Source organism: Protopterus annectens, chromosome 16.part0 (assembly GCF_019279795.1).
Source record: "Protopterus annectens isolate FY-2018-M chromosome 16.part0, PAN1.0, whole genome shotgun sequence".
Lineage (NCBI taxonomy): Eukaryota > Metazoa > Chordata > Ceratodontiformes > Protopteridae > Protopterus > Protopterus annectens.
The window spans coordinates 273079360-273101335 of NC_056750.1; the positions used below are offsets into that span (position 1 = coordinate 273079360).

General features: G+C 37.0%; 1 protein-coding gene across 1 annotated transcript in view; it reads right to left on the bottom strand.

The window, feature by feature from the left end:
- The window catches only part of GARNL3 (GTPase activating Rap/RanGAP domain like 3), a 3522664-nt gene that overhangs the window by 1662839 nt on the left and 1837849 nt on the right, over positions 1–21976 (bottom strand). The window contains exon 4 of the mRNA XM_044057887.1: positions 10776–10850. Coding sequence (XP_043913822.1) covers positions 10776–10850 — 75 coding nt within the window. The remainder of the gene's footprint in view (positions 1–10775; positions 10851–21976) is intronic.

Here is a 21976-nt window from a genome sequence, read left to right on the forward strand (position 1 = left end):
ATTACTTGGTTAGCGCTTTCATGCAGGACACTGCCTGCACTTCTTCAGACAAAGTAAAATAAAGCACCTTACATTTTTATATGGTACAGAATGCTTAAACCAAACCCACAATTAATTGGATAATTAAATTAATTTATCCATTTAAGTCAACTTAATTAAGTCAGATCCTAGTTTTGCTCGGTATGAGTATGATTATACTAGGATCTTTTCCAGCATTAACATTTTGATTAACAAAATTGGTGACACCAAAAGAAGGAAAATTCAAAGAGACCTTTCCGCCTACGAAAAAGGAGCCGCTTACCCTGATCCGCCTGCAATTAAAAGTGTGCATTTTGGTGCTTCTTTTTCCACACGTGTACACAATAACCATTTAGATACGGAAACACAAGCGGCAGGAGAAAGTAACCTGGACAGTTTTCTTAATGCAGATTGCAGTCAACTTACGGACACTGAGGTATCGCCTCAAGGTCCGAGGCGGAGTGACCGGATAAATGAAAAGAACAAGGGAGATAATCGACAAAATAATGTCAATAGTAATAAACCTCAGGATTTTCCACGCAACAAGTCCGGTCCCCGGAAGAAAACGAGTTGGACTCGCAAAGGCCACAACCGGTTCACATCCAACAAGAAGAAGGGCCGTTAGATGTTGAACATAGTAATGAAGAATGGACTTTGAATATTCTGAGAAGTAAGAGTAATGACTTTCAAGTTTATAATTATACAAATTTTGATATTTGTTTAGACTCAATTGAACTTTTATCTAAAGGTTTTTCCTATGCAATATCATCTAACTTTGACATCGCTAGGGTTCTTTGCGATGTGAAAATGTTTGCACGAAAACTAAACTTGAAGTTACTTTTTGGTAATAATACTAGCTTGCAATCTGGAACAGAAAATGTACCAAGTGTATTTAACCCCCCGCTTGATAACAACCTAATAATGTTTGAAAAAGTTTCCGAGGTTCACTTAAGAAACTTATATAATGAAATTTGTAAAAATAAACACAGAACTTTAGGTTGTAAAGAAAGGGAATTAATTACACACATCAGAATACACGAAATATGGATAATGAAGCCTGACAAAGGCGGGGGGGGCTATTTTGATGTATGAGAAAGATTACTTAAAGAAAATGTATTTGTTACTTGCTGGAGAAGAATACAAATTAGTATCTCTTAATGAATTTAATCAAGCTTATAGAAAAATTAAAGATCATTTAAGTGAACTATTTATAGAAGGGAGTATTACATTAGATTTATATCAGTATTTTTCTATGGCGGCACCTATTACACCGGTGCTATTTGGCATCCCGAAACTGCATAAAAATTTTCATGACCCCCCTTTTAGGCCCATAATAGACGGACGGAACTCCATCACTTATTCCTGTGCTAAATGGGTGGACAACAAACTTAAATAATTTCTCAGGACTGAGAGCCAGATATGTAAGGATTCATGGCACGTCCTGAAGAGCCTTAACAATATCCCTTTTCAGAATGAATTAACATTTGTGACAGCAGATGTTAAAAATCTATATACTGTTATCCCTCATGTAACAGGTTTGGAGTGGACACGTGAATTCTTAATACAAAAAAAGTGCCCTGGGACTCACGTGGACCTTATTATCTCTATTTTAGAGATTGTTTTGGCTAATAATTACTTTATGTTTGGGAAAGATATTTACTTACAAACCACAGGAGTGGCGATGGGTTCCCCTGTTGGCGGTAGTTTCGCAAACACCGTCATGGCCTTTTGGGAAAAGACTTTCCTTTTTCCACACAAGTTATTTCAGGACACCATTATTAAATATACACGCTACCAAGATGACATTCTAATGATAGCAAAATGTGGGAGAGATAAAATAATTGAGTTAATAAGTGAAATGAATTAATTTACCCCTTTTCTTGAATTTACACATGAAATCGGTGAGACATCCATTGATTTTTTAGATATTAACATCAGTAAGGATAGAACAAAGAATGTCTTTACCACCAAAATATACCGTAAACTAACATACAGTAATTCTTTCCTACATTTCACAAGTTGCCACCCCTATTTTCAAAAGAAGGGGGTTGTAAAAGGCCAACTTGTTCGAGCCTCCCGTATGTGTTCTACAGAGGAGGGTTTTAAAGAAGAATGTAAGATCCTTTGGGAAATGTTTGAAAACAGAGGCTACCCCCATAAACTTTTGAACGCAGTATTCGTGGAAATTAAAAACAAAAGGAAAGAAGGAATATTTGGGCCATTATACAACGGGATACCCACTGATATAAATCATCAAAATTATGATATTAACATTAGCAATGGTGAGCCTGAAAACATGAATCAGGGCTCTAACAACAAAAACAATAATATGGACTATAGTGTTGGTTTTATAACACAGTTCAACTTGTATTCCCCACAAGTAAGAAACATTTTACAAAGTAATTGGGAATTATTAATGCAAGATAGGAAATTATATTCCCTAGTAGGTCCAAAGTTAAAAGTGGTTTATAAAAGGGCCCCTTCTATGAAAAACCTATTGGAGTACCCTATTAGACCTTACAAAATGAATAAAGGGATGTTCAAATGTGGGCGATGTAAATACTGTAAACACATACAAATAGGGTCCAATTTTATGATAAGGGGCTCTAGATACTACATTAATGGTAAATTCAACTGTGAGACCCAAGGAGTTGTTTACCTTGCTAGATGCAAAGAATGCCCTGCATATTATTTTGGTAAAACCGAAAGGTTGCTAAAGAACAGAATTTATGAGCATTTATATGCTATATCTAGAAGAAATTCATCTAACGCTTTAGCTAAGCATGTAATGGACAACGACTCTCACAGTTTTTTGTTTAATGTAGTAGAAAAAGTGGATAAAAACCCTAGAGGGGGGCCATGGTATTTGAAGTTGCAAGAATGTGAACTTTTATGGCAGCTGAAAACTAATGCCTATAACTATCCAGGCATTAATGATGCATGTTCTATTAAATGTTTACTCAACATTAAAGCTTTGGAGAGATAGTGAAAAATATATATAACCTTTTTGTAAGATATTTTTACATCATTGCAAAAAAACTCATATGTATTTAAAGTTAATAATTATATACTACATTCATTGTATTTTTGTTAATAACATAATGGTTTGCTTTGTTGCTTATTTAGAATTAAATTCGGTTTTGGATAGTATTCTTTTAAACATAACACAGAATACATAAAATAAATATAAAATGAATTTATTTTAAATTATATTTAGATAGTTAATAATTCCAAAATTAATTATATTTTATAATAATATAGGGAAACTAAGGTTTGAAAGTGTTTGGTTGTGATGAATTTGTATATGAACATTTTTATATAAACATTTTTGACGAATGCTACTTTTAAAAGTCAAATTCTGTGTGGTTGCTGCATTGTTGACTTAAATGGATAAATTAATTTAATTATCCAATTAATTGTGGGTTTGGTTTAAGCATTCTGTACCATATAAAAATGTAAGGTGCTTTATTTTACTTTGTCTGAAGAAGTGCAGGCAGTGTCCTGCATGAAAGCGCTAACCAAGTAAAAATTTTGGATTTAACCGACTGGCGTTATTTGTTTAGCCTCTGTTTTATTTCTTTTTCTGAGTTTGTGATTTTAACTTTGTTTATGATTAATGGTATGTTTGTATAGGGCACTTGTGGGTTTCCTATTCCTAATACCACTTAAGTGTTCTGAAATGTGTATACGCAGGGGTCTGGATGTTTGTCCCATGTAAAAAGCATGGCATGTGCAGGTTGCTAAATATATGAGCCAATCTGACCCACAATTGGTAAAAAAAGTTGTATCATAAACATGTCCAGTATTAATACTTGTAAATTCCTTTATTTTACTGACCGACTTACAATGTGTGCAATGCCCACATGGCACACATCTAGTCAATAGATCCCCAGTCATGGTCCTCTTGGCCCCATCCCTATTTGGCTGGTGACTGTGTTTATAATGGCTCAAATGGGAACTCATATTCCTACTTCTCCTGAAGGAGAACTGACATCTCTCTTTTAATATGGATGCTAAAAAAATCATCTGCCCTCAAGATGCTCCAGTGTCTCTGAACTATATTTAATAAGATGTCTGTATTATGACCATAAGTAGTCAAGAGCTGAAGATTGGGTCTCTTATTAGTTGGTTTAGCTTTATACATAAGCGTGTCTTGTCTATTCATTTTTTATGCCCAGTTGCTTGCACTTAAGACATGGCCCATAGGGTATCCTCTATTGCAGAATCTGACAGTGAGGTCATCCCTATAATGTATAAAGTCCTTGGGCTCGGAACATATCCTCTTCATATGTAGATATTAGGACCTAGGTATATTCTTGCATATGTGTGGAGGGTGAAAGCTGGAGGCATGGAGAAGGGAGTTGTACTGAGGGAATTTCCTATATACTTGGGTAGCTAAAGTGTGGTCAGCATTTCTACTAACCAGCACATCCAAAAAACTGATGTGCTGTGAGTGAAAAGTGACTGTGAACTCCAAGCCCCATTTATTTTCATTCAGGTAGTTAACAACCTCCCTCAAATACAACTCATCACTTCTCCATACCATCCAGCAATTGTCCAAGAATCTTCTCCAAATATCAATTTCATTTATATATACATGTTATGAAGAGGGTCATATATAATAAATTCCTCCACATATGCCATGAATAAATCTGTGCAGATGGGGGCAAATGATGCCCCCATCGCCGTCCCCTTTATTTGCCAGAAACACTGGTCCCCATAAAAGAAAACATTCTTGGTCAGGATATATTCAGCGAGCGTTATGATAAATGTATTCATACCCGGTCTATATAGTTCAGACTTCCTATGCCAATAGTCAAGGGCCTCCAAACCCGCCCAATGAAGTATATTTATATAAAGGGCAAGCAACTGGGCATCAAAAATGGATAGACAAGACACGCTTATGTATAAAGCTAAACCAACTAATAAGAGACCCAATCTTCGGCTCTTGACTACTTATGGCCGTAATACAGACATCTTATTAAATATAGTTCAGAGACACTGGAACATCTTGAGGGCAGATGATTTTTTAGCATCCATATTAAAAGAGAGATGTCAGTTCTCCTTCAGGAGAGGTAGGAATATGAGTTCCCATTTGAGCCATTATAAACACAGTCACTAAACAAATAGGGATGGGGCCCAGAGAACCATGATTGGGGGATCTATTGACTGGATGTGTGCCATGTGGGCACTGTACACATTGTAAGTCGGTCAGTAAAACAAAGGAATTTACAAGTATTAATACTGGATAGGCTTATGATATAACTTTTTTTGCCAATTGTGGGTCAGATTGGCTCATATATTTAGCAACCTGCACATGCCATACTTTTTACGTGGGAGAGATATCCAGACCCCTGCGTATATGCATTTCAGAACACCTAAGTGGTATTAGGAATAGGAATCCCACAAGTGCCCTATACAAACATACCATTAATCATCCCAATGCTATCATTAGATGTACTATTATTGATAACATATTAGGAAATAGGACAAATAAAGGAGGTTGGCATGGTCTTTTGGACTCTAAAGAAAAGACGTTGATTATAAAATTAGGTGCTTTGTTCTCACCTGGATTAAATGAATACTTATAATTGACTAACCAATGACATGTCTTAATGGTACTGCCATCAGGTATTTAAGCACAGAGCTTTATGGTCTAAATGAAACACTGAGGAAGGCTGCCAAACTTTGTTAAGCTGAAACCGGTTTGTTTACTATGTGCTTTTGTATAATAAATAATTTTACAGCTTGTCACAGTCTGCTGGCTCTTCATTCGGATGTGTTTCTTTAACATCAGCATTAGTTCACATTATTAGGTGACCGGTATTTGTGCTTCATGTATTTAATCACTTGTTATGACAATATATACTACTATATATTTTATTAATCATGAACATCCCAAATTCAACAGATTGTCAATGCTAAGGTGCATGGGAGTTTGTGTGAAAATGTACTTTCAACAAACTCCCTTCTCTAACTTCACGTTCCTGTCAATAAAAAGTGTGTAGTGTGCTTTCCTTCCTTTTATTCTAAGTCAGATATACAAAGTTAGTCTGTTGATATCAACTGTCACTGACCAAAAGAAAAAAAAAAGAGACTTCTGAACACTGAACATCATACAGGTACTACAACCTTCCCTAATAAGGCTTTTGCTAAAGACACCCAAGCAATGTAGCAACCACTTCTGTTACCCATTCACATCAAAGGCCTCCAGAAGGGTCTGGAGTACTAAGACGGGCCTCAACAATAGTTTGGCAAGTGACAGAATAACCTTTCGTATGGTTATGTCTTTTTATCTCTGTGCCACGTTTTAGCTAAACTTCACCACCACGGAGTCATGCTCACTATCTTGCATTTATTTGATATAATAGCCTACCTAATTTTCCTTTTGTCTTGCTTCAGCTGATATTCTCCAACACAGAGACAGGTGTACAGCTATATTATGCTATTCTTTCTGTACCCCAAACATGATTCTTCATTTTTCACTCAAATTTTAGCAGTCATACATATACATATATATATATATATATATATATATATATATTTATATATATATATATTACTCCTGTAGAAAGTGGTAATAAGCAAAAGCTTGTGTAAATATTGTCAGAAATGAACTGTGATGTCTCAGATTAAGCTTGTCCTTTTTTAAAACATGCTGAGAGTTTTACTAGACAGACTTAAATGCAATTACTTACAATAGACAAAAATTCCAGTAAATCTTGTAGCATGCAAAATGTAAACCGTGTTGAATTAAAAATTGCTTTCAGTAAAAATGCAGCAGAGTTCTTAAAGAGTGAAGCTGGACAATACGGATGAGTACACATCTGCAATGGTTAAAGCATTCTCTTTGAAATGCTTCTTCAGGTAAAAAGAAATCCATTATCTTATTTGGACTTCTCCCAGAGGTATATGACTACTGAAGCTGGAAACCTGACATTGAAATTACAAAAAAAAAAAAAAAAAAAAAAAACAGGAAATACTGCCTGTGTTTTTAATTAGAAATACTGACATTTAGCAAGTTTAATTTCTACCATACTTCTGAAATTGTGCAATTTCTGTTTGGATTCATGTGTCAGATAGAGAAACAAATGGCTTACTATTGAAATGTGGGCACTCAAAATGTCAACTGCTGAAAAGCACTCCCCCCCCCCCCCCCAAAAAAAGACCAAGAGCGAATCTTGAAAATTGCTCTTCTTCTTAAGACTTATTTTAGTAGAGGGAAAGCTTCCCCTGATCCCCCACACCCCCTAATGTACATTTACAAACACTGGGATGACCATATCTCAGAGAAAATGGAATATTCTGAGAAATGGCATCTTAGACTTAGTATATGTAAGTCCATTGTTTTATCCATTCAGTGACCATGTTTAGGGACTCAGTCTAGTGAGTCGATACTTCAAATCATTACCAAAAGAACCTAAGCAAATATTTAGCTACTGGAAATGACAGGTACAGATAAGCTATTAGTCAGAATTGTGTCTTTTTGAACACATTTGCTTTGCATTCCCATTGTGCATATCTACAGCTGTTTTATGTTTGATTTTACAAGGTGCATTGTTTAATTGTATTTATTATTTTATTTTACTATTGCATTTCCAAAGCTTATGGCCAGGACTTTATTTATTATTAGCAAAAGAGTATGAATGCTGAAATGATGTAAACACAGATGACAGCTTCTACCTTTCAAAGAATTACTAATGAATCATAACACTAGAACAACTCATTCATTATTTTCACAAGTTAGTTTTAGTCACACCTTTAGCTGTTTCAACATACACCTCTATGCATCAATGACTGATAATTTTCCATTAGTTTTACCCCTTCAAAGCTTATAGTTATTGGCCATTTTAAAAGTTATGCCAACTAGCAATAATACTAGTCTCTGGCAATTAAAAAAAAATCAGAAAAATATTGACATGCTGTCCCCCAAATGATGAGATTTGACCTGCTTAAAAATACTAAAACAAACATAAAATTATAAATAATCAAATAATTATTTTAATGAACCACAGAAATCAGACCATTGTATCATTCTGAATAACGTTAATCATCTTAGTACAATCTAGAAAATCAAACAATGTAAGTGGTTTTAGTTCACCTGGACAACTACTAAAACCTACATATGTAGTAACAGAATAGGTAGTTGACAGGCAATTTTTCTTTTTCCACATTAACAACCTGTTCCTACCTCGCAAAACAGCTTCTGCCCAGGACACAACGCCTATCTTGATTTCCTTACTCCTACAGATTATAACAGAATACGTCTGAACACTGCATGAATTATTACTTGTCTTCCGTAAGCCATCCAATGCTACGAACCATGCTTTACTCCTTAACAGTCTAAAAGATTTTGGTATCTCAAGACATAAGCATACTGTTTCTGCAGGTGTAGTAAATTCATTACATCCAAGTGATACCTCCAGGTGCATCTGCAGTCAACACCTACTGACGCCTCTAGGCGTCAAATATTGCTTGTTCATATTTGAATCAATAATTTCAAAACCATGCGACGTACAAAGTTTTAAATGATTTCATCTTTAAGTTTACACAATATCAAACTCAACTGCATTAATATTTGACATTTCTCTAGTGCAGGTAAACAGATATTAACTGTTGCTTTTATGATATTAATTTATATAGATATCATTTTCACATTTTTCTAAATATCTCAACAACCAAGTAATACAGACAGAACTCCTTAGCCTCATATGAAAGCTCTCAGCTAGATGAACAATATGCTGCTGACAGTGTGTGTGTAATATGAGTGGTTACAGAGATATTATAAGTTGTTTACAAAATATTACATACTTAATAGTTACTGTGTTTATTGTGATTTATAAAATATAGTTTAAGACCTAGAACATAAAATAAATACTACCACTAAAAATAGTTTGATATGAAGTGTATGCCATTTACACTTCGTTAGTAACCCCTATGGTTCCAGAGATATGAAAATTTGAAAAGTGAGGACATAATTTGATTTAGTCATAAGGCTTAGGCTCTGCCCATTTGAAGTTACAGTGCAAACTTCCTGAGCTCCATTGCAGTGAATGAGTTAAAGACAGTTTCACAGAGCAAATCTTCTCTGAAATGAGTTCTGACTGACGAGAGTTTTCTCCCTGTACCTTTTCTTTTCATAATCTATGTGAAAGATATATGAAAATACTGCAAAAAAGTCATGCTCTGTCAGTATGCTGACTAAACACTACTTGTGTTGAGGGTCTAACTTCAAAATTATATGGATTTCAAAAATGTACAGTCAATAAAGCAAGAATAAAAACATCTGCCATTTTCTACATAACTCCAACCAAAGAAGAAGAAAGCAGTGATATCTGGATATAAAAATGTTTCCCAGACTACAAATGAACTTCCACTCTTCAAGACAGAAAATTATACCACCACTATGGGTCTATATCACACCGTCGAACTTACAAAAGATAATATTGAACCCTACTGTCCAAAACCCAACAAAACCGAAAGCACAGAACAGTGTTTTTTTCCCAGGGAAAAAAAATCAATGTTCCATGACAAAAAAAAATGTAACCTTAAACTGAAGTGGGGGGCTTCACCCCCCACACCCCCAACTCCGGGATCGCACCACAGTGGAGGAAATAGCAAAGCCCCCAAAATGGCCCACCATTTTTTTTCCCTGGGAAAAAAGTTGATGTACCATGGCTTCGCTATTTTCCACTTTCGGACTTTAGGGTTCGATATTACAATGTTCAAACTTGTTTTAGTTTGACGTTGTAATATATACTGCACCACTATTACTGTCCAGCAAAATACAATTCTTTAAAACTGCATTTGCACATTAAATGTATAACATACTTTTAGTGCAAGGTCAATGCACCCCTGTGTAAGGGGAATTCCCCCCGCTGTACTAATGTCATTTACTGCAAAGCTACTTTAGCTAACTCCAGCATAGAGACTGTATGGGTGTGTGCACGTGTACATGTACAAGCTTGTGGATGTGTGTGAAAGCATGTACTTATGTTTGTGTTATTTGTATTACATACTCAAAATGTATAACCACAATTTTCTACACACATATGAATACTGGATCCATTGGAGAAAATTCAGCAGGACTAGTAAAGTTCAGATACCGCACTCACCATTTTTTTATAAATTCTATAGAACGTAAAAGTTAGAAATGACAAAAGAAATTTGATTCAATTCCTGAGCAGAATATTTCCTGGGAAGATTATGAATGTTAATTTCTGTTTCCATGTCAGTTTTTGCTGAGACCCTTGATTTATTCACATAGACCAACAATGTGTGGGAAGCTCACCTGCTGATACTTCAAACTACTCATAGATGAGATTGTGTGTGTTTGTAAGCATACACGTATTTGAGTCTCTCTCTCTCATGGTCTGTCTGTCTGCTGTCTGATGGTCTGTCTCCAGCTGGGAACTAGTTGTTGCCCCTAAGCCCACTATTTGCTGGAATACGTTCAAGGTAACTTGTGACTTTAAATAGATAAAGTAGGTACTGAAAACAAATGGATGAATAAACAAATGAATGAGATTCATAGCTTACAAAAATAAAATAAAAATAAACTAATGAATGGCCTTAAGTAATGAATATTGACCATCAATATTTTCATCTAAAACTTGACAAACTTAATATATTTGAAGTAATACTGTTTTTATTCAAAAGAATTACTGTTGAAAAATAGTTTAGTAAGTCTGTATAGATCTTTTGATTGTAAAAGGTACTCATTCCAAAGCTAGCAGAGATCTAGTATTTTTCCTTACCTCATCAGATGACCCGTTCTCTACTCGAAATCTCCCCGCCCTTTGTATGGCTCCATCGGCATCACTGGAAATAAGCTGCAAAATAAAATGGCATACTTAGTTTAAGTTTTCCTAAAAATAATATGTCTATACAATATGCATCTGAAAAGAAATGTAATAATTTCTATACAAAAAATGTCAACATCTGAAAATAAAATAAAATAAAAATTCTATATAACATTTAAGCATATGAAAAGAAGCAAAGAAATGTAAGTAAGAATCAATGCAGCACCTGGCCTTCTACACAATATTGATATATGCAAACACCTACTGGATGCACTAGAGAGAAATCACTAACTTGCCACCACACTAGTTGAAATTAAGAATCGATAGACCATGCAGAACTACATATCCAAAAACAATAAGTGGCACAATATGTGACTGTTTAGCACACCATCTGTATTAGAACATGCTTGATTTTGAGATATCCCTTTCATGTTATCATTTATTTATTTATTTCATGGTATTTGTACTGTCTCTTTTGCAAATGTCCATCAGTAAAATCTAGATCTCTGGGTCTGTAAAGCCACACCATCCTTCTAGCTGCTGACCACTCCTCAGGCCTTTTAATTGTTTCCAGTTGTACACTATGCACAAACTCAACCACCGTTCACTCCTGCACCCTTTGTCCATATCATTTCTCATAAATTACCACTTCCAGGAGTCCTGCTCTCCCTATCATTACTGTAGTTGTACCCCTCTTTTGGGTTGCCCAGCAATTCATATCCCTTATCAATCTAAGTTCCTAGTTTCATCTAGTTTTCACCTATATTCAACTACTCAGCCTATAAATTCACACTGCAGCTGCTGTTCAGGCCTGCGTTCATTTCTTCCATTAGTACCATGATGCCAGCAATGTATCCACCTTTGAAGTTTAGTAGGGCTCACGAGTTGAAAAGTAGAGAAGTTTGTCTGGTGTTTTAGATGACTCTCCTCTGCACATTACACAAATTTGCAATCAGAACCTCTGTAAAAATGTTTGAAGGATATAGTGGGCCAAGCAAGAGAACCATAACCTGGCTGTGGTTCGGTGCAAACTTATTCACCCTATAGCACTCTTTCTGCAGACTTGCACACTGTGTAACACTCTCATGCTAAACTACTCCATGATGACTGCTGTTGTTGCAAGGAAGGGCATGCATTTATTTTATCTTTATTTTTATTCAAATTTATTACCTGTGGTAAGTCAGTGATCACAGAAGTCCGATATCAGTCTCAGCCTGACAGAGAACAGTAAAATAGTATAAAGAAAAACAGCACAGTAATATGATTCAGTTTCACAGATACTGTAAAAGTAAAATGTGTCAGGAGTGAAATTAAAATATGTCAGGAAGAGAGCAAAACTGAAAGAAACAATAATATATTTATGATTAGGTATAATGTCCACTAGGTTGCAATGAATATATACACAGATATTAATACATAACATTTGTAGAGATGGTTGAGAAAGCACCTCAGTGAAAGGGGTATGACTGAGAGAAGAGGCATCCAAAAATCCAAAGAAACAAGAACAGCATGTAGGTAAACCAGGCAGGATACAAAATACAAAACAGTAGTAAAACATCCAGTAACACACAGATAAAGGGCTGATCCCGAAAGCTTTGTGATTCTTTTTCTGTTTGGAATAAATGTTGCATTTTACCTCAACGTTTCCAGGTTTTGGATTGTTTTACTACTGAGAGAAGAGACAAGGCAGATGGATGGTTGGTGGAATAATGGCGGGCTTATGTAATGTGACTGGAGATATTACATTAGTGTTTAATGATCATCTGAAGGTATGTCCTCAGTTGTGAATGGAATTCTGGGTAAGACCATGAGTCTTTGATGTGGGGTATGATTGATGTCTAATGTTTGGGGCCTCTTTTGGAAAACAAGTGATCTGTGTATTGGAGATATGTTTGAGGGCCCTGTACTGTGAATGTTGAATGGCTTAGGTTTCTAGGTGTATGAAAAGAGTTCTCTTTATAATATGGCTGCTGGTATGACAAACGTTTGATTGCAGTGATCTTTGAAAAGTTGAGAACACTACACCAGGTCAGCTATTTGTTTGACTGGGACTCATTTTTCATTTTGTAGTATATTGCAGTGGTGCTTTTGTTTTAGTGAGAGTGCAATGAAGTTGCAGATTGTATTGTTAAGTGCTAAGTATTTGGATAAATGAAGAGTTTCTTTTTGCAGTAAGATGCTTTCTACTATGGATATTCTGGAGACTTTTTGGAGAAAGGGGGAGATTTTTATTGGCTCAGAAAAGTAGTGGATTAATTGTATTTCTTGTGCTGTCTAGGGGAGGGAGAAGTTGAGTGAATTATCTAGCCAGAGATCTAGCTATTTAAATGAGTCAGTGTTTTCAATAACAGTACTGTTGTGATTAGCAATGTGTAATGTAGGGGAAGTTTTGAATACCTTACATTCGAGTTAGGGAAAGAGTTTCTGTTTTGGAGTAAATAAGTAGTAGTTTATTGTTACTTTGTGGGGTGGTCAGTGGCCACTGGTAGGACATATATAACGTCTGTAGTCATGTTGCTGAAGGTGATGCTCACAAAGCACCATAGGGTGATTGTTATAAGACAGACAAGAGAGGCCTGAACCATTTAGGGTGAAGTTATAAAAGATTATGACTGGGATTCCCTTTGGCAACAAAGGTGGGCTGGAAGCAGTGACCTACAGCTGTGTTAATGCATCAGGGGTGACAAGCATGGGGTATTTTAAGGGGTAGTGGTTTGCTTGCCCTTGATATCTGCACTATTTAAAGCAGGGACGGTGTTGGGCATTGCATTTCTGCAGCTTATTCTAATGTGAGTGACAACCAGGGTCTGGGGTGCTGAGTTATCCAATATAAAAACCGTGCTTCATTCAGATAACCAAGCCATGTTTTTTGCACTTATTAAAGAAGGTGCTTAAATCAGCTACACTCCAGGCTTTAGGGTTAAACTGTCCTCTTCCACTTGTGCATTTTTCCCAGGTGATATTAACACAATTACCATCAGTCTTTCATGTTTACAGTTATACAGATTTTATGCACCGGCTTTGGAGGCAGATCAGCAGGGTAATTTTATGCAACCAAGCAGGCCATTTGATAAAGCAGTCTCCAGGCCACTCAGACATTGATCTAACCTTGTTTTCTGCACATCTACTTTGTATAAGAATGGCATTAGGCTTAGGAGAAATAGGACAGATGGTTAAAATTATCAGCCCTATAAGTAGATGGGCATCTAGGACAGTCCTACAGTATATTAGATAAATAAATATTCCAAAAGGAAGGAAGTGACAGGTAACATGGGAGAAGGGTTGTTAAGTTTTAACAAGGATGCATCTGAAAAGGAATTACAGAAACATAGACACTAGCATGTGATTATAGAATGATGCACAAGCATGCAGTAGAACTTTGGCTGTTACTAATCTTTGTGTTTCATTTACAGCTTATTCTATCATATGGGTGATGGGTACTCATCTATATTCTGGGTGGAACAGAGGGCCCAGGTCTATCCTACTGTAGAATACAGTCAGTTTTGTTTATATTGTGAAGGACTTCCATCTGCTATTGTGAGTCATAAAAGGCATTCATTGGATGCAGCTGCAGGCTTTGATCTATCAGGTAAGCAGTGATATATCAGGTAAGCAGTGATCTCCACAAGACAAGACATCCTGCTGACACATCTAGGATTTACAGCTAAGACAGTATTGAGCTCATTATTGTTAAGATAGCAGATGTTTCCTGGTATGATTATTATTTCATCTCAGATTATCCTTATCTTGCTCTGGAAGAACACAGTAATAAAGTAATCGACAAGGGCAGGAAGCACAGCGATAATTGGAACAAAGTAATCGACAAGGGCAGGAAGTACAGCGATAATAGGAACAGAGTAATCAACAAGGGAAGGAAGTACAGCGATAATAGGAACAAAGTAATCGACAAGGGCAGGAAGTACAGCGATAATAGGAACAAAGTAATCGACAAGGGCAGGAAGTACAGCGATAATAGGAACAAAGTAATTGACAAGGGCAGGAAGTGCAGTGATAATAGGAACAAAGTCATTGACAAGGGCAGGAAGTACAGCGATAATAGGAACAAAGTAATCGACAAGGGCAGGAAGTACAGCGATAATAGGAACAAAGTAATCGACAAGGGCAGGAAGTGCAGAGATAATAGGAACAAAGTAATCAACAAGGGCAGGAAGTACAGTGATAATAGGATGGCTAAAGAAGCGAGATTGTGTGTGCGTGTGTGAGGGAGTACCTCTCAACTGTCCAGATTTTTGTTACATTTTTAGTGTGTTCCTCATAAAATTTGTTTTCTAGCAAATCACCGAGGATTGAAGACTTCAATTTGAAATCATTAAATTATGACATGCACCTGAGTTTCTTTGTTGCCAAAGGGAATCCCAGTCATAGTCCCAGTCACACAGATTCTGTTATTCTATCACATTTTTAAGTTTATAAGAGCAGTATACTTAAAATTTGTCCCTTTGGGGCCTTTATTCCCCCTTACTTTAGGCTTTGTCAAGAGTTCTTGCTCTAGAAGGTTGAGAGGTATGGTGGGGGTTGGGATTGTGGTAGTATAGTCTGTGGACCTAGAAGACAAGAGTTCTGGCTTGGCATAGGAGGGACAGGATCCAACTAATGAGTCTGCATCTGGCTCTGATCTAACTAATGAGTCTGCATCTGGTTCAGTTTACTCAGCATTACCTTGATCCTCCTGGACCTTAAAGGTAAGTATAAGCATTAAAGGAGATGTTTTTAAAAAAAAGAGACAGAGGTAGGAACAAAGAAACAGATTGAGGAAGCTTTCTGTGAGTCACTTAGTGATTCTTTTTATTTTTCTGTGGACTGCTGCCACAAACTTCAGCCTCTTTGTGTCACTATAGTTGCAAGGAAACACGTCCCATCCTTGGCAGGTCCTTGATTCGTCCCATGTTTGGCTAAGTTAGTAAATATGACTGATGCATATTGGCAGCTGAAGCTGGTAAGACTGGCTCTCTCCCACAAGTTACACTGATGGAGTAGCCTCTCACAACCTTCAGTATAATTGACTTGACATCCAAACTGATAAAAAATTAATGGGCTGATGTAATTAAGCTTGGTCTTGTTTAAGAGGCCAAGCTTGACAGGGCTAATAACTTTTGTGAGTAATGTTTCAAGCTGGGCCTACTTGGAAACAGAACTATTATTCCTTGAATGATGAATGCACAAGAAGTCACATAACTGCTTGTAAATAAAGGTGTGATTATCTCTGAAATAATGGACATTTAACTTACAAGAAAGATCTTCATGATGGCGATAATAATGAATGCATGGAGAGCTAATGTTATATATGTCAATTAAAATGTTTGGTTAAATGCAAAATGGCATGGTTGTGCAATTATTGTAGAAGGGAGAATTTAGAAAATAGTGCATTTTACTTTCTGCAAGATGAATCAACCTACAGATTTTGTTTACATTCTTCTGAACAATGGCCATAGTCTGAGGTGAGCTCTGTGGAATAACATGGAGGGTGTATTCAAGTTTAGAATGAATAAAATGACATCCAGTACTTTCCTTACCTCTGGAATGTTGGAATTTTTATAGATATTGTTAGTGGATTAAGAAAATTATAAACAGATTTTTCCATTTCCTACCCAAGGGAAAGTAACTGGTCAAGAACATCAGCAAAATATATTTTCTGAGAGATTAAAAAAAAAAAAAAGATTATTCAGAGGGTTATGAATGCAAAAGACTAAGTCATACTAAAGGTTATTACTAAGGATGTTTTAGTGTTGATAGCCTGTCGAGATGTTACTAGTGTCGAAGGGAAGTTTTTCTGCAGCTCAGTTATTAAGGCCACACTGGTTTTTACCACCCATCAGGATGATGATCATCACACATAATAATAATGATAATATGTCTTTGGTGTGCCACTGAGGAGATTATAGATGAAGAGAGAACACAATCAGTCCCAAAACATAACATTTGGAGATCAGAGATGTCATTGTTTTGACTTCTGAGAGTTGCCTCCTCAGAAGACCCTTACAGTGGAATTAGCCAAGTAGTTCCAAAACCTTCTGATCTGTCCATCTCTAAACTCTGTATCTGTTAGGCAGCCCATTAGAAAAGCATCTTCAATAGTTTCAGAGGTGTGCGTCATTTCAATAAAAAGCCAGTCCTCCTCCGTGATTTTATAAATTAGGTCAGTAATATGGAAGATTATCTTGCAAAATACATGAACTGTGCAGAAAAACAAGATACTATAGTTATCAGTGAAATCAAGGACCCAGGAGTATGCTAACCACTCAAGACAGTTACTGATGAGACAAACAGTCATACATTTATTCAAACTTTAAACACAGCTGTGGCTGAAAAGAAGTGAAGTTTAAATGAGAAAAACAAAACTAGAATCAGGGGTGCTGCAGCCAATTAGCACAGATGGGTAATGGGTACGAAACAGTGGTACAACCAATGCTTATACATGGCACAGAAACCTAGGCAATGAAGGCAGAGCAGCTGAAGAAGCTTAATGTGATAGAGATGAAGGGTTTGAGGTTGGAAGAAGGATAAACACTGTGGAACAGATGCAGAAATAAAGACATCAAAGCAGATGCCAGAGTAGTCCCAGTTACAGAGAAGGTCAATGAGAACATATTATTGGGGTTCAGTCACATCTGAAAAAAATGTAGTAACAAATTTGGGTGGGAAAGGATGGGGACAAGAGGAGATGAGGGCATAAAGCCAAGAGATGAAAGGGTTGACAGAAGACTGTGGTAGATGGGGTGGGCATGACTGTTGAAGGAAGCAGTGACTCTGAACTGACAGAAGTGGTGACAGCTGATGCAACACCCCAACGCTATGGAAAAAAGGGTATTGATGATAATGGAGATGGTGACAAAGAATTACAGTAGACTGCAAGTCATATGGACTGGGGGACAGCCATTTTAAGAGGCAGAAAGACAACAGTAGGCTTAAACTGAAGGGAGACTAGATCCTGATCAACAGAACTATATCAGAAGCCACTATCCCCTCCAACCTTCATCCACTATCCCCTCCATCTGGAAGACATTCTATGTTATTCCAACTCCACAAAGGGGGCAGTCCCACTGAACTGTCAAATTATAGACCTATAGCTATTTTGTCACCCCTGGCTAAAATTATGGAGAAGTCCATCCACAAACAACTCCTGAGCCATCTCATTCAGCACAATCTCCTAGCTAACTCGCAGCATGGTGTCAGACCATTCCACAGTACAACCACAGCCCTCCTCTCCTTCTCCAATGTTATTAATCAAAACCAAAACAACAATAAGCTTTCTTCTGCCCTCTTTCTTGATCTCTCCAAAGCCTTCGACACAGTCAATCACCAACTACTCATACACACACTTAAAACTATTCCCCTAGATGTTCAGGCTATCCAATGGTTCAAATCTTAAATGAGTGGTAGACAACAGGCTGTACTATGGCAGAACAAACTATCTTCCCTTCTACCTATCATCCTTGGGGTCCTTCAGGGCTTTATATTAGGACTGCTATTATTTTCTAAACTTTATTAATGACCTGTACACAGTCATCCCAACAGCCACCTGCATTCAGTATGTGGATGACACCACTTTGATTTGCTCTGCCACCTCCCCTTTAAGTCTGCAGACTCTATCCCAAAATGTTTTTAATACTGTTGAAAACTGACTCTGTAATCAACGTCTCCTATTAAATCCTAACAAAACAAAGCTACTGCTTTTCTACCCCACTTGTAAAGCCTCCACTCCAACCTTTACTATAAAATCTAACAATGGCAATGTCATTGTCCCAGACCCTGTACTAAACTCTTTAGTGTAACAGTTGATAACCTCAAGTTTGATATGCATATTAATCAAACTATTAAAAAAGTCAATAAAAAACTTGGTTCACTATACAAGATCAAACCTTTCCTCACTATACTAGCTAGGATGGTAAAATGCCTGTACACATCTACTTTCCACCCTCCTTTATGCATTTCCCTCTCTTCATGAACTTGAGTAAGTCTGACCTTAATAAACTCACTAGCTGTTTTAATCATATTGATAGATTTGTCATTGGAGTAGCATACAGAACACACCACTGTCTGAACCTAAAGAATCTAGGAATCTAGGGTGGCTAGAATTGCCTATCCAACTTCAGTACAATCAGCTAATAGCAGCACATGAAATTCTCTACCAACCTGAAAATATACCCGTACGTACAAAAATGATTACCCCTTACAGCAACCCCAAGACACTTCGCTCATCCAACAAATTATTAGTCCCAACCCTCAAAAGCAACAACTCATCTGGGGACTCTCTACATGCCAACTCTGTTGGCAAAATTTGGAACTCCTTTGCTTCTGAGCTTACTTCAGAACCCATTCTAACCCAATTAAAAAAAAAATCTAAAACAGTACTTTAAAGGGCAATGGCTGTGTCCTTGCTCTAATCCTAATTCTGGCAATATAAATGTGCTAAAGAGGTGTTTTGGCCACCCGTACATTGCTTCCTAATTGTTACTCTATAACAAATCAGATTTATATATAACAGAATTAATTACTTTTATCCTATGTATTCTATCTGTAACAGTGCTTTAACTTGATTAATGTAACAGTTTTTCTGTATGTATGTATGGAGCTTTTCTCCCTGGGCCTCCGCTTAAAATGGACAGTTGGACTATCCTGGCCAACAAATGTAAAATGGTACTTACGTATTATCACAACCAGATTTCCGCACTGCCATAATTTGCTATGTGTGTGCGGAAACAGGTTGCTTAATCTATAAAGGGGACTGTGAAGAAGAAAACATTACTCTGTCAATGTGGGGATGAGCCACGAAGAGGAGAAAGGGTGCGAGTTTGTACCTCTTTGCTCCTGAAACTACACAGTGGTGCTCCACTTTGCAGTGCCTGCATTTGTCAAGATGATGTCAGCTACTGGGAAAGCGAGTCACCAAATACACCCTGCGACAATAGGAGATTGTAAATATGTCAAGGGCAAGGATTGCTGCTTTTCTTAGGTTAGGTAAAGTGCTGAGTTACACAAACTCCAGTCAATAATTTCAGTTAAGGTGCTAACAAAGTGTCCCCATGGCCATACTTTACAAATACAGATAAACTCAAAATCACTTCATGATTACACCCGTAGTAAGAACACTTCCCAAAACATCTTATTGCCGGACAATGCACTTCTTCCTGTACTTTGTGGCTGTTAGCAGTTTTTTTTTTTTTAATTTTGACCTGATGATGTCTTTACAAATAGTACTCCCTCCCAAAAAAAGTGACCAAAACCATCATTACAGGGTCTGCCTTTGCCTTCTCTGAAGGCTTCCTTCCACACAGTCAAAAGAATCCGTTCGTCAGAACAACAGCAGGCATTCGAATTCAAGCGTGCGTGTGTAAGGCACTCTGAAAACAGGAAGCGGGTTTCCTCTAATTTTTGTCTTCCCCTTCACAGACTCTGTAATGCAAAGCTAGACCACAACAAATAAAAACCAGACCCTAAATACCACCTTACAGTGGTTTGTGGCCTCGTTTGTACAGGAGTGTTCTAAATTCACAACCACGAAAATCTAGTTTCAATAATACGTAAGTACCTGTAAAATAAATAAAATAAAATAAATAACAATAAATAAATGTGTTAATGGGAGGTTAAAGATGAAACAGACGCCTGGTCATTACTGGGACAGCCAGTCGATTAAAGCTGGATGAAAAGCTAAGACTTTGGATGCATGTTTTTTAAACTTTTCCAGCAGTCTATGAGTAATCTTTGCAGAAAACTGCCTAAAATTAATGAATGGGAAAAATAAAGTGTGAGTAATGTGGTAGACAAGTTGGAGTTAAATTTAAAAAGACATCTTGGTAGTAGCTTTTGCAGTGATGGGCTCCTTAAATAGTCTATCAAAAGTTTTGCATAAGAACTGTGTCATCTGAAATGAGTTGAAGTGAACTGGTCTGAATATTCTCTGGCTGGCTGTTAAAACAGTCTAGGATGCTTAATTAAAGTTACCCAATTCTTTTAGATATGATTAGCTTAAGATGAACTCTTTAGAACCCTCCTGTGCCTCTTAACTTCCAGTTAAGGTCGATAATAGTTGGCACTAAGTTGGTTTATCTTCTATAAGTACCAAACTTTATCTGTACGCCTACTTGTGTAGTATCAGGTGTTATCCTGAAAGAGCTTTATGCTCTGATGCTTCCATGTTTTGTTGAAATTAACCATTCCCTGATGGGACATTTGTTCACAAGATAGTCAAGTACAGGTCCTAGTTAAAATGATTGCTTCAGTCAAAGGACTCTGGTTTTAAGAACAGAGCTATTTCTCTTATCTAAAGTATCTGAGTAAGCTTTTAATCATTATAGTCACCAGCTTAGGTATGTAAAGAGATCAGCATGACATGGTCACAGAAAGGTAATGCCACTACAGCAGAAACAAATGTTGGTGAGGATGGCATCCAGCAGAGAACCCCCATTTTGACCACTGTAAGATCTAGTAGCTTCATCAACCAACTGAGTAAGGCCAGACAAAGTGAGGGCTCTACTCAGTGAATGCTATTCAGTCATAACCAGTTAATAGTAATACCACACAGAAGCACAACGTATGCCTGACTCTCTGTCTCCAAACCCATGTCTTTTGCATCCCTTCTCTAACAGAATCTGGGATGATGTGGGATATTCCAGTATGTTCCTTTGTGTATCATTATAGGATACATTGAGCCAACACCTGTTTGGGGGTGTCATCATCATCATCATCATAGCTTTACATGTCAGTACTGGGCTACCTGACTTTGCAGACCACTTTAAGCCTAGCCAGTTTCCCTTTTGGTGCTTGAATTAACCTATCCCATTTGGTGTTAGACTGGTCTTAGCCATCCTGTGGTCGATAATTATATTTTACCTCTAATGAGATCAACTAGGATCATACAATACATAACTTGACAGGACTCATGAATTGGATAAAGTATTTAGGAGCTGCATCTGTCCATTAGTAGTACAGGAGGCAGTCCTGGGGTAAATGTTTTGTTTCCCAGTCATAGATCTAAGCTGTGCTTGAATATGGACAATGATGGACTTTATGTGGATGGGGAGTCTGTTCCACAGCAGCAGTATCCTCTGCAAAATATACTTGTCCCACCAAATCATTCTGTTGATGCTGCATAGAGGTTTATATCCATAGACAAACTATTTCTGATGCCATTTGAC